The following is a 13123-nucleotide window of genomic DNA, read 5'->3' as shown; positions in this document are numbered from 1 at the left end:
CCAGATGGGACGCCGGTCTTGTTCCCCATAGCCTGAGTCAGCTTGGGGTAGGGTAATGATGGCGCCTCCTGTTGACGTGGTCGGTCCGCGCCCTAGGTTGGGCGATGTGGAGGCTCCTCCGAGGTCGAGGTCAAGTCTGTCTTCGGTGGCCGAGGTCGAGTCTGAGCCCCTGGGTCGGGCGAGGCGGAGACCGTCGGCTGAAGCCAGGGCTGAGTCCGAGCCCTGGGGTCGGGCGAAGCGGAGTTCGTCGTCTTCTGGGGCTGAGCTCGAGTCCGAGCCCTAGGGTCGGGCGGATCGGAGTTCGCCGTCTTACAGGGCTGAGCCCAAGTCCGAGCCCTGGGGTCGGGCGGATCGGAGTTCGCCGTCTTCCGGGGCTGAGCCCAAGTCCGAGCCCTGGGTCGGGCGGAGCGGAGTTCGCCGTCTTCCGGGGCTGAGCCCAAGTCCGAGCCTTGGGGTCGGGCGGATCGGAGTTCGCCGTCTTCCGGGGCTGAGCCCAAGTCCGAGCCCTGGGTCGGGCGGAGCGGAGTTCGTCGTCTTCCGGGGCTGAGCCCAAGTCCAAGCCCTGGGTCGGGCGGAGCGGAGTTCGCCGTCTTCCGGGGCTGAGCCCGAGTCCGAGCCCTGGGTCGGGCAGAGCGGAGTTCGCCGTCTTCCGGGGCTGAGCCCGAGTCCGTGCCCTAGGTCGGACGGAGCGGAGTTTCCTATGGTGCCTGAGGCCGGGCCTGACTGCCTGTCAGCCTCACTCTGTCGAGTGGCACAGCAGTCGGAGCGGCGCAGGCGGCGCTGTCCTTCTGTCAGGCCGGTCAGTGGAGCGGCGAAGTGACTGCGGTCACTTCGGCTCTGTCGACTGGAGGACGTGCGTCAGGATAAAGGTGTCAGGCCGCCTATGCATTAAATGCCCCTGCGATTTGGTCGGTTGGCATGGCGATTTGGCCAGGGTTGCTTCTTGGCGAAGACTGGGCCTCGGGCGAGCCGGAAGTTTGTTCGTCGCTGGAGGGGGCCTCGGGCGAGACGGAGATCCTCTGGGGTAGGCTGCCCTTGCCCGAGGCTGGGCTCGGGCGAGGCGTGATCGAGTCCCTCGAATGGACCGATCCCTGGCTTAGTCGCACCCATCAGGCCTTTGCAGCTTTGTGCTGATGGGGGTTACCAGCTGAGAATTAGGAGCCTTGAGGGTACCCCTAATTATGGTCCCCGACATTTATATAGAGAGAACGATACATAGATAACATTTTTGAGAGAATGGAGATATAGTGAAGACAATATTTTTGAGGAGTCTATAAATGACGAATATAGACGATGTACTAGTCGGTTGCCCGTGCGTTGCGACGGCTTACAACAATACCCACGTAAACTATTCATAAAAAAAATTCAAAAATTTTTATTGACTGTCTCCGCTCTTTGTATAATATTTTTTGATTTGGCTAATTGATGTTATTGTCTACTCCATGCAATATGTTTTGGTACAACACGACCAATGAAGTGAGCGATTAGATGAGAGTTAACAACGACTGACTGAACGAACAGAGATTATAAAATGACATAATTCCACCATATAGAGACCGAAAAAAAGAAAGTTTGTGAGCTCAAGTTTCTAAAATAAATTACATGAAGTCAAACTTATAAAAAAGATAAATTAAAATATGGAGTGATTGCTAAAGGCAGTCATCAATAAAAACTGGATGCGCTGCATATAAATTATGCTACTTCGTAGCAATTACTAATGTTTAAAACCAACAAATAACCTTTCATTTTATTGTTAGTGTGACAATCATTGTTGCTCCATCCAATTCAGCAACCTCAAACACTATGGAGTCCATTGCATCAATGTGGTCTCCGAAACGACTTAATGCTTACAAGAGCCAAGAAAGTCGTACCGTGTTTGGGTTGTAGCCTCGGCCAGTAGTGCTGGCCCAGCCCGGCCCGACACAATTATATATTTTTTTATTTAAAAAACGTATATACATATATACAATTTATATTTAATATTAGAAATATCTGAGCATGATGTTCTACTGGTTAGACAATTTCACCTATTATCTCTAGCCCTTCTTCCATCAGGGCAGGAGTTCGAACCGACCGTTGAAACTGGTGTTTAAGTATAGTATAGATTTAGACGCCGTCAGCCACTCTCCACGCTGACGAGGAGTGAGAAAAGAAAAATCTTAGAAAACGGTCAAAACCAAAACTCCCCACCAAACAAAAACGTGCACGCCAGAGGGTCACCCCACAGGAGCAGGCGTCACACCCTCCCCTACGCCCAATGCCACGCCGGCCCCACCACGTCCCCACTGCCCTGCGTAAGCCACCGCACGAGCGAAAAGGCCACACCAACGGTCACAGATTGGGCTCTGGCAGTCTCGCCGAACGCAGACACGCCGTCCGCAAGTTTCCCCAGCCAAATCCTACCTCGTCTCGCTTTCCCATCCCATCCCTCCCCTTCCAGCCTTCCTCCACGGTCCACGCCACCAGTCGAGTCCACCGCTCCATAACTCCATTCCTCCGGCCTCCGCACGCCCTACTTCTCCATTCCGCAAAGAGGGGCCAGGCGTCAAGGGCGCGGCTGCTCTCTGCTGGACGCGCGTCATGGGCGCCGCCGAGAACCCCCCGGTACGGTTTCGTTCTTCTTCTTCCTTTCGCTCCCCAATAGATTATCCCTTTCTCGAGTAACGCACCGGTTGCTCTGCTCGCCGCCGTTTGCTCATGGGTTTCTTGTCCCTCGCTGTGCGGCGCATGCAGGCGCCGCCGCGGCAGGAGTCTGCACCAGTCAGGGGAGCGGCTCCGACGCCGGCGACGGAGGCGGTGGAGAAGGTGGTCGTCGTGGACCAGGCGCCGCCCCCGCAAGCGGCGTCGAGGCTGCAGGCGCAGCGGCCGCTGGCGCCGCTGCAGGTCACCACGCAGGCGCCGCCGCCGCCCATGACGGTGGCCTCCGGCGCCGTCGAGCCGCCGCCGCAGTTGGCAGCGTACCAGCCTGTCATGCAGCCTCCGCAGCAGGTAGGGGGAGAGGGAGACGTCCACGCCCAATTGCTCGATTCCCTTTTCGTAGTTGTATATACTTATGCATAAAATCTCGATCGCCTGAATTGATTATGATTTTTTTTCGGTTTTGGTAGTGGGACTTTTAGGACATGTGGGCGTGCTTGATTGCGATCCGACCGACCGTCTCAATTTAGGCTAGTTGGTGGGCGGGTAGGGTAGTACTCCAATAATTTTGTTTGTTCGGTGCCCCATTGGTATTGGTATAGTCATAGTGTGTTTGCTTGCACTTGCACTGCCTGTGCTTGAGACTTTTGGGAGTCCAGGCTGGCTTGCTTTCTGAGAAATTTACTACTATTATTCTACCATGCCATACCACACTGACATGGTCACTGAATTATTCTATCACGATGCTGCAATCGACAGAACGGATTTTAAAGTACTGCAATAGAGATAGCTTTTGGCTAAAGAGTTAAAAGAATATGCTGACGCTGATAGTTGGTTTTGGTTCCTGTTTTCAACGGACAGAAGGCATACTAGTTTACCTCTGCAGCATTGCTAATGTTTCAAGATATGTTTGGTGCCGAAAGGACAAAAAAAGGGGAGATCTTTTCATGTCTATTTTAGGCTTAGGTATTTCATTCAATAATTCTAGGCTTAAGAGCTTCCACAATGTGCCGAACATTGCACCGTCAACGACGGCCGGTTCGATTCCCTTGGAACGGTGACCTGCAACGATTCCGTGCCGGACTGTTTGTGTAATTTATATAAGCTTTGATCAGCTGGAAGTAGAAGCCTAGACAGATGAACAAGACCTGCCTAAATGCATGACGGAACATCCAACACCGCAAGCAATTTGCTGCATGTTTTCTTTTGAACTCTAATTAAGCGATTTTATATAAGAACTCAAGAGTGCTCGACCTCCTTACCTCCCACAAATAGAAAAAAAAACCCTGGGCATATAACATTAATCATGGGTTTCTTAAGGCACTAGAATATCATCAAGAATGTACCACTGCTTGGGATCGACTCTCTGAATATGACACGGTGCTAATCCAATAATAAGCCTGAAGCTGACAAACTGTAGCGGCTAGGGACATCCTCTATCTGAATACTAATTCACTATTCGTCATTTCAGGGGCCGCTTCCGTCGCTCAACTCAAGCAAGTACACCAACGGCATAACGCTGTGCCTCTTCCTGCTCCACCTTGCCGCCGCGGCAGCCGCCATGGGGTTCTTCGTGTTCAAGACCGTCCAGGAGATCAGCCAGCACCCAAGGTCGCACGACGCGCAGCGAGAGCGCAGCCTGCTGCGGGACTGGCTGCTGCCCGTGGAGGGCGCGGTGGCGCTCAGCATCGTGCTGGCCTTCGCGTGGCAGAAGGCCGTGCGCGCGTGGCCGCGCGCTATGGTGCGCGTCATCCTCTGGTCCAGCTTCGGTGTGACCCTGGCCGTGGGCGCGCTGCTCATGTGCTTCTCGATGCTGGCCACTGTGGGGCTGGGCGTGGCGATGGTGGTGTTCTCCATCGGCACCGGGCTGTACGCGTGCTGGGTGACGCGGCGTGTGGGCTTCACGGCGCGGGTGTTCGAGCGCGCGGTGCAGCCGGTGGATAAGTTCCACGGTTTGAATGGCCCCGCGTACCTGATGGTGGCGGCGGGCTTCGCGTGGATCTCCGTGTGGTGCGTGGCGGTGATCGGAGCTGTGAACTTCCGCTTCCCCGGGCTCACCATCCTGGGGCTGGTGGTCAGCCTGGCGTGGACCGCCGAGGTGATGCGGAACGTGGCGAACCTGACGGTGAGCCGGGTGATCGCGCTCTACTACCTGCGCGGCATGCAGTCGAGCGTGCAGTTCAGCTTCCACCGCGCGCTGTCGCACAACCTCGGCAGCGCCTGCCTGGGCTCGCTCTTCGTGCCCACCATCGAGGCGCTCCGCATCCTGGCGCGCGGGCTCAACCTGCTGGAGGGCGAGGACGAGTTCATGTTCTCCTGCGCGCACTGCTGCCTCCACGTCATGAACGCCATCTTCAGCTTCGGCAACAGCTGGGCCTTTGTCCACGTAAGCACGAGCGCTCTTCTTTCGAACGCTTATTGAGGCGTGCTTCGCACTGACGAGCAGCGTGTAATTCTTCAGATCGCGGCGTACGGGCGAGGGTTCGTGCAGGCGTCGCGGAGCACGTGGAGCCAGTTCGAGGCGCTGCCGGGGATGGCGGCGCTGGTGGACTCGGACATCACCAGCTCCGTGTGCTTCCTGACGGGCGTGACGAGCGGCGCGCTGTGCGTGGCGCTGGCGGGGTCCTGGGCGTTCGCGACGCACCGGCACTACACGGCCACCGTGTCGCTGCTGGCCTTCTACGTCGGGTACCTGATGACCCGCATCGGCATGGCGCTGCCCCAGGCGTGCGTCGGCTGCTACTACGTCTGCTACGCCGAGAACCCCACGTCGCGGCTCTTCGACGGTAACATACCGAACCAGCTGAGCAAGATGCAGGAAAGCCGCGGCCCGTCCGTGCCGACGCCGCGGTTCCCGCACCGCCAGCACGTCGGCGCGTGAGTGAGACGACGGAGCTTCTTTTCCCTCGTGTGCCACCGCCGCTCGTCGGTGTGGCTTGATCCGGATGAGGGCGGCGGCTCGTACGGCGGTCTGGAGATCAAATTTTATTTTTCTAGTTTTGTAAATTTATTTATCCATTTTTTAGCTGACAGAAATGGTGAATCCCCAATATTTTGGGTGTATGTAGACAGAGTACTATTCTTGCATAGGAGTTATGTGAATATTTTAACTAACTGAATCAGAATCAGGCTTTGTCCATACTGATTTGCTGAGCATAAAGCCATAAACAATAGCTGTAGCTCACACTTTGAGGCTTTGTATTGTCAGCTGCTGATGGGCGTGGATAGCCATGTCTCAGCAGGATAGATAGATCCATAGAAAATCACTCCTTGCAGTTCATAAAACTACGTTGACTATATGCTTATGTGCATGATTCATTGGTTTGTCTGATATATGTTTCACAGGATCGCTTTCGAGAGAGAAAAAAAACGCTTCCTAGAAGTACTAATAGACAACTCCCTTGCCCGGTTCGTTCAAAAAAGTCCGCAATTGTAGCTTTGAGGTAAATAAGAGCATCTCCAAGAAACTCTTTATTTTTGACTCTCTATTTAACTCTTTATTTGTCTCTCCATAAATATTAAACTCTATATATAACATCTTATTCCAATAGACTCTTTAAAATACAATTTAGCTTTGCTAGCGAGAGTTGTTAGCCAAATTTGGTTAGTGAGGAAGTCAATTTAGAGAGCCAGATAGCTTAGCAAGTTAAATAACTACTCTGTTGGAGAGCTATTATGCTATTAAGTAGTTAAAATTTAGCTTGACAAGCTATTTAGCTAGTCTAAGAGCATCTCTAAGAGATTAGCTAAATAGCTTGTCAAGCAAGATTTTAACTACTTAATAGCATAATAGCTTTCCAACAGAGTAGTCATTTAATTTGCTAAGTTATCTGACTCTCTAAATTAACTCCCTCACTAGCCAAATTTGGCTAGTAACTCTCGCTAGCCAAGCTAAATTGCATTTTAGAGAGTCTGTTGGAATGAGATGTTATATATGGAATTTAATATTTATGAAGAGACAAATAAAAAGTCAAATAAAGAGTCAAAAATAAAGAGTCTATTGGAGATGCTCTAAGGTTACTTTTTTTAATGAAACCAAAAGGCCTCAGTATATGTATGATCCATGTATTCACCTTTGTTTCAAGAGTTCTTGGATTTACTCGGTTGCTTCTAATCTGAAAAGGCTTGTTTTTCTTTTTCTTCCCGTCTCCCTGCTAGCTTGGAAAGGATATATTTTTAAAATATTTATATATTTGTGTACTTTACTGACTCCGTTTCCCATGAAAACCAGGCGATCTACACTCACTTCAAGCTGCAGATGTTTCTGCTTTCCTTTTAATGTGCTATATTCTCTCCTTACGAATGTTCAGTGCCAATCATGTTAGGCTGACCATGTCAATCTCATATGCTTTCAGACCTTCTGTCGTATATCTCTGCCCCTTCCTTTCTTCCCCGCGGTTTGGTCATGTAATCTGAATAAGATTCTCTGACCGGACCAGATTTTTTTTATCTCTGGTAGCCATATGTGCGCGAGGGAAATCAGGAACTTCTGTATTTCTGTTATGTAATAATTGAAATAGGGTGATCCTTTTATCAAAAGATGTAGACGATGCAAGGTTCTAACTGATCGTTTCGAAAGCGAATAATTCTATGCATATCTCATATCTGTGCATCTTCACGTCCGTACAGATGCTTTGTTCACGCAGTAAAGCATCTGATTATAGCTTAACGTTTATCAAAGTTTGTCCTGCCCAGTTCAAATGTTTCACCTTTTCGGCCTTTAAGATATCCCTTTCGCATGTGTCTCGCATGCTTTAAAAAAGCACAAAGAGTGGGAAGGGCACCATAATAAATTTCAGAAAAAACAGTTTACTAATGTTTGGTAATATAATGAGTATTATTGAAGCGAAAATATAGCTTTTTTTATCTGTTTATCAGTGGGGCGGATCTTTAAACACAACCATGTTGCCTCGCACAAAACATCCGACAAAGAAACATCAGATTGGTCTGTTTGTGAAGACCTCATCATGGAGTGATATATGCAGTTTCTACTAATAATTAATTTTCTCGAGTTAATCTTGTCGGCGTTTCGAGACAGGGGGGTCCCTAAGCCGACGAGTGAGTGTCCTGCGTGCCCCAGCCCAGATGGGTCGAGCGCGTGGGCGAGCGCGAAGGGGGGAGAGGCGAGGTGGCCGGAGTCGAGCGTGAGAGAGGTGGAAGTCCCGCGGCCTTCGTGTTCGTCCCGCGCCCAGGTCAGGTGCGCTTGCAGTAGGGGGGTTACAAGCGTCCACGCGGGTGATGGAAGCGAGCGGCCCCAAGAGAGCGCCTGTCCCGTCCTCGGTCCCGCGCGGCCAACCTTCTCTAAGAAGACCCTGGTCCTCCCTTTTATAGTCGTAAGGAGAGGATCCAGGTGTACAATGGGGGGTGTAGCAGAGTGCTACGTGTCTAGCGGAGGGAGAGCTAGCGCCCTAGGTACATGCCAATGTGGCAGCCGGAGAGATCTTGGCACCTTGCTGGCGTGATGTCGTGGCTGTCGGAGGTGCGACGGAGCCCGGCGGAGGGACAGCTGTCGGAGCGGTCGAGTCCCTGCTTACGTCGTCCTGCTTCCGTAAGAGAGCTGGGGGCCGCCGTCGTCACAGAGCTTGTGGAGCGCCATCATTGCCCCTCCGGCGGAGCTGGCCGGATGGGACGCCGGTCTTGTTCTCCGTGACCCGAGTCGATTCGGGGTAGGATGATGATGGCGCTACCTGTTGACGTGGTGGGTCTGTGCCCTAGGCAGGGTGACGTGGGGGCTCCTCCGAAGCCGAGGTTGAGTCTGTCTTCTGTTGCCGAGGCCGAGCCCGAGCCATGGGGTCGGGCGAGGCGGAAGTCGTTCGGCCGAGGCCAGGGCGGAGTCCGAGCCCTGGGGTCGGGCGAGGCGGAGTTTCGTCGTCTTCCGGGTCTTAGCCCGAGTCCGAGCCCTGGGGTCGGGCGAGGCGGAGTTTCGTCGTCTTCCGGGTCTTAGCCCGAGTCCGAGCCCTGGGGTCGGGCGGAACGGAGTTCGCCGTCTTCCGGGTCTTAGCCCGAGTCCGAGCCCTGGGGTCGGGCGGAGCGGAGTTCGCCGTCTTCCGGGTCTTAGCCCGAGTCCGAGCCCTGGGGTCGGGCGGAACGGAGTTCGCCGTCTTCCGGGTCTTAGCCCGAGTCCGAGCCCTGGGGTCGGGCGGAGCGGAGTTCGCCGTCTTCCGGGTCTTAGCCCGAGTCCGAGCCCTGGGGTCGGGCGGAGCGGAGTTCGCCGTCTTCCGGGTCTTAGCCCGAGTCCGAGCCCTGGGGTCGGGCGGAGCGGAGTTCGCCGTGGCGCTTTTGGCAAGGCCTGACTGCCTGTCAGACTCACTCTGTCGAGTGGCACTGCAGTCGGAGTGGCGCAGGCGGCGCTGTCCTTCTGTCAGACTGGCCAGTGGAGCGGTGGAGTGACGGCGGTCACTTCGGCTCTGCCGGGGGCGCGTGTCAGGATAAAGGTGTCAGACCACCTTTGCGTTAAATGCTCCTGCAATTTGGTCAGTCGGCGTGACGATTTAATCAAGGTTGCTTCTGAGCGAAGCCAAGGCCTTGGGCGAGCCGGTGATGTGTCCGCCGTAAAAAGGGGGGCCTCGGGCGAGACGGAGGTCTCTCGAGGTCGGCTGCCCTTGGCCGAGGCTAGGCTCGGGTGAAGCGTGATCGAGTCACTCGTGTGGACTGATCCCTGACTTAATCGTACCCATCAGGCCTTTGCAGCTTTATGCTGATGGGGGTTACCAGCTGAGAATTAGGCGTCTTGAGGGTACCCCTAATTATGGTCCCCGACAGTAGCCCCCGAGCCTCGAAGGGAGTGTTAGCACTCGCTTGGAGGCTTTCGTCGCACTTTTTTGCAAGGGGACCAGCCTTTCTCGGTTGCATTTCGTTCCGGTGGGTGCGCGCGAGCGCACCCACCGGGTGTAGCCCCTGAGGCCTCGGAGGAGTGGTTACACTCCTTCGAGGTCTTAATACCTCGCGTAACGCTTCGGCTGGTCTGGTCGTTCCCTCATGCGAACTGGTCGTAGCCCGGGTGCACGGTCGGGGCCCAAGCTCTCGGGCTGGTATGTTGACGCTGTCAACGGTTTGGCCGGAGCCGGTTTCTGCGAGAGCAGCCCCCGAGCCTCTGCACAGGGCGAGAGGACGATCAGGGACAGACTCGACTTTTTACATACGCCCCTACGTCGCCTTTCCGCAAGGAGGAGGGGGGGAGTGCGCCATGTTACCCTCGATGGGCACCGAACATGGTGTCTCCGGTGAGCTGCAAGCGGGTAATCCGAGTGGACGTCCGTGCCCCGTTCGTTGGGGGTCGGCTAGGGGCCCAGAGGCACGCCCAAAAGTACCTGCGGGTGATTTGCCGGACCCGGTCCCCTGGCGACGGGGTCCGAGGGCTCGATGCCTCCCTCCGATGGGATTCCGTTACAAGATCGTTCCCGCTGGTCTCGGAAATGTCCTAGGGTACCTCGGGAGCGCAGCCCGAGCCTCGGTTATGTATCGAACGTACCCCTGGTCATCCCTCGCTCGGTGTCTGAGGCGACTGTGAACCCTTCGGGGGCCAGCCTTCGAACCCCTGATCAGTAATGGGCGCGGAGCCCGAGTAGCCTGAGGCGGCCATGGAACCCTTCGGGGGGCTGGCCTTCGAACCCCTGACCAGTAGTGGGTGTCGGGCCCACGCGATCTGAGGCGACTGTTGAACCCTTCGGAGGGCCAGTCTTCGAACCCCTGATCAGTAGGGGGGCTTGGAGCCCGGTTCCTTCGCAGAGAAGGATCCTTTTCGGGGTATCCCCCTTTCCCAGTCCCTGTTGCAAGAGATAGAGAAAGAGGAAAAAGGAAAGGGATACGAAATCGAACGACGTGGCGTACCTCTTTTTGACGCGGTTATTACGGCGAAGGCGAAGCGTCGCGCGCTTCTCCCGCCAGAGGCGCCGCGTGTCCCGCCGCGGAGTTAATGCGACGGGGCGAGTGGTTGGCGGGGCGGCCGTCGCGCGTGCGCGATCCGTTCGAGGAACAGGTCACGGGTGCACCGTCTTCACGCCGTGAGAGGAGGCTCTCTTGCTATCCCAGGATGGGACGTGAGCCTCGCTGACGACGTGACTGCTGCGCCCGCCCGCCTGCCACCGCCATTACTGCCGGCCCACTTTCGGTCGCTTTGACCGACGCGCCAGGCTGGCGCTGCTGGGTCGCCTCAAGTCGCGGCATAGGCTCCGCAACCGAAGAGGCATCACGGTGGTACAAGTGGCGGTGTGGTTGCTTGCATGCAGCAACTGGCGCGCCGGTTGCTTGACGCGTGGGCCTGGGCTTCCAAGCTGGCGTGTCAGAAGTCGGAGAAGCGCGTCCACCTGGCGCGGTTGCATGCCGCCTGCATGGCTGCCCGCCCCTTCCGCCCGTTGGTCTGGGCCAAAGTGGGGGGTCGCTTGTAACCGCTGGACGGTCGTGCGCACCACGCGCGGCGGTTTGGCTTCTTCTGCTCTGAGCTGGTTTGCATGACATGCGGGACCCAGCCCCCGAGTCGCAGGGGAGGGCCTTGGAGCGTGTTGGAGAAGACTCAGCCCGCGGCGTCTGGGGGCGCACGTAGGGAGAGTTGCCTTTAAAAGGAGGGGGACTCCTTTCAGAAGGCAACCATGTCTTCTTCCTCCCTTATGCGTCGTGTCTTTCCATCTTCCAAGCCCCCGGATGGGGGGTATCCGCCGCCTTTCCGCCTCCTCGTTGGAGGAACGCAACTCCATGGGAGTTGGTACCTCTCAGCCATCGTTCGGCTTCAAGGATTTTCATCAGGCAGCCTGGTTGCTCCCTTCCGCCGGTGGCCACCCAAGACGGTGACCTCCAGCTCCTGGATGGGGAGAGGCAAACCAGGCTGTGATCCCGCCCTCAGCATCGGGTGTGTTCGTCATCCTCGCTGGGGCGGGGGTCGAGGCGAGCCGGGGCTCTACCTCGTGTGCGGGTCGGCGAACCACCTCCTCTTCCAGCTTCTGGTGGTGGCAATCGTCTTCCCGCGCTACGACGGAGTCGTCCTCCAGTCATGCCGGGGAAGGCGAAGTGTTGCTGTCCAGCTAGGATGCAACATTCCGTCTTCCCCCTCGCATTCGAGGCGAGGACGGCAGCGAGGATCTACCGGAGCGCTTGGGAGCGGCCCGCTCTTTGGCTTTGATGGCTTGTTCGCATCCCTTGAGCGGGTCCGCGAACAAGAGCCTTCCGGTGACCGCGTTCACCTGGGGCCATGGCTGCCGCTGCAGAGGTCGCTGGCGAGCCTCCCGGCGTTCGTCGCCCCGCAGGCCCGAGGTCGCTCGTACCCTCGGGGACGGAACCGGAGTCCCGTTTGTGATGGCACCTTGGATGCCAGTGTTTTTTGTTCATTGCGGCTGTCGGGGCCTGAACATGTATGTAATTTCGGCACGGAGCCGTGTTTTTTCCTCATTTTCGAGCACTAAGTCTCGCCTGTTGATTATCTGAACCGCTTTACCAAGCATGAGTCGCCCCGTGTCAAGGTGACGGGTGAGGTATCCGTATCCCAGAGGCATAGGAGTCCCTCGGCCCGTTCGGCCTTGTTGTCTGGGGCTCCTCTAGCTTAGTTGAAGAGACCCCTCGGCCGCCCTTCGATGGGCCGAGGCCAGGGGTAGCGATATCAGTATGAACAGAGGCGGAGTTGGCTCGAGAATGGGAACCTGGTTGGCCGGAGCCTAGTTGTGTTGTCTGTCAGTGGAGCCGACGCCAAAGTCGATCAGCCGAGGCCTCGGGTCGGGCTGGCGCCTTTGGAAGCCGGTTGGCCGAGGCCCCAGGGGTAATCGGCCGAGCCGCCTGCTCGGGCCGGATTCCCGGAGGAGTCCCTGGACCGCGTCGCCGTCCGAGGCTGGGTCGGACTTTGCTGAAGACGTCGTCGATGCCGAGGGTGCTACGGCTCCCTTCAGCGTGAAGACCCGAGCCTGCAGGATCAGATCATCTTGTAGCGTGTGCTTTTTGCGGCCGCCGAGGCCAGAAAAACACACCCTCGCCGCGCTTGCGAAGCTGCGTCTTTTTTCCTCTTGTTTCGAGCATCTGGACTCTGTCGGTAACAGGGATGTTTGTGTGAGCGAGAGTTGCTTCTCGCGGAAGGGACGAGTGAGGTATCCGTATCCCAGAGGCGTGGGAATCCCTCGGCTCGGTCGGCCTTGCCGCTTACGCGTACTTTCACCCGTCCATGAGGCCCTGTCCCCGACTTAGTCGAGAAAGCTTGAAGGACTGCTTTGGCAGGAGAGCTTCCGAACGTGAAGACTTGTTCGGTCCACGGAGTCACTTTATCCGAGCGCAAGTTACTTATCGCAGAAGGTGATGAGTGAGGTATCCGTATCCCGGAGGCGTAGGAGTCCCTCGGCTCGGTCAGCCTTGGCTGCTTACGTGTACTCCGTCGTTTCCAGGATCCGCTTTCCGAAGTAGTTGAGAGCACCTAGAGGGGGGGTGAATAGGTGATCCTGTAAAAACTTAAAAATATATCCACAAAACTTTGATTAAGCGTTAGCACAGTAATTGCCAAGTGGCTAGAGAG

General features: G+C 55.9%; 1 protein-coding gene across 2 annotated transcripts; it reads left to right on the top strand.

Moving 5' to 3' along the window:
- Positions 1-2420: 2420 nt before the first annotated feature.
- On the top strand, positions 2421-5774 carry LOC100278156 (uncharacterized). Of its 2 annotated transcripts, NM_001151524.2 has the most exons (4): positions 2421-2604; positions 2734-2988; positions 4109-5023; positions 5099-5774. In NM_001151524.2, exons 1-4 carry the CDS (start codon positions 2581-2583, stop codon positions 5516-5518), a joined length of 1614 nt encoding a protein of 537 aa, NP_001144996.2. In that variant the 5' UTR covers positions 2421-2580; the 3' UTR covers positions 5519-5774. The 2 variants fall into 2 exon arrangements, with proteins under 2 accessions (NP_001144996.2, NP_001337880.1); NM_001350951.1 differs by lacking the exon at positions 2734-2988.
- Positions 5775-13123: the final 7349 nt, after the last annotated feature.

This window comes from Zea mays, chromosome 2, assembly GCF_902167145.1.
Source record: "Zea mays cultivar B73 chromosome 2, Zm-B73-REFERENCE-NAM-5.0, whole genome shotgun sequence".
NCBI lineage: Eukaryota > Viridiplantae > Streptophyta > Magnoliopsida > Poales > Poaceae > Zea > Zea mays.
The sequence above is the reverse complement of the archived record's forward strand: the minus strand, read 5'-3'. Positions and strand labels throughout refer to the sequence as shown.

Bases quoted from the DNA above. Each gene is read 5' to 3' on its own strand.
- LOC100278156 (NM_001151524.2), top strand. From the start codon at position 2,581: ATGGGCGCCGCCGAGAACCCCCCG. The intron at 2,605-2,733 runs GTACGGTTTCGT...CGGCGCATGCAG, and splicing joins GCGCCGCCGAGAACCCCCCG to GCGCCGCCGCGGCAGGAGTC. The intron at 2,989-4,108 runs GTAGGGGGAGAG...TCGTCATTTCAG, and splicing joins TCATGCAGCCTCCGCAGCAG to GGGCCGCTTCCGTCGCTCAA.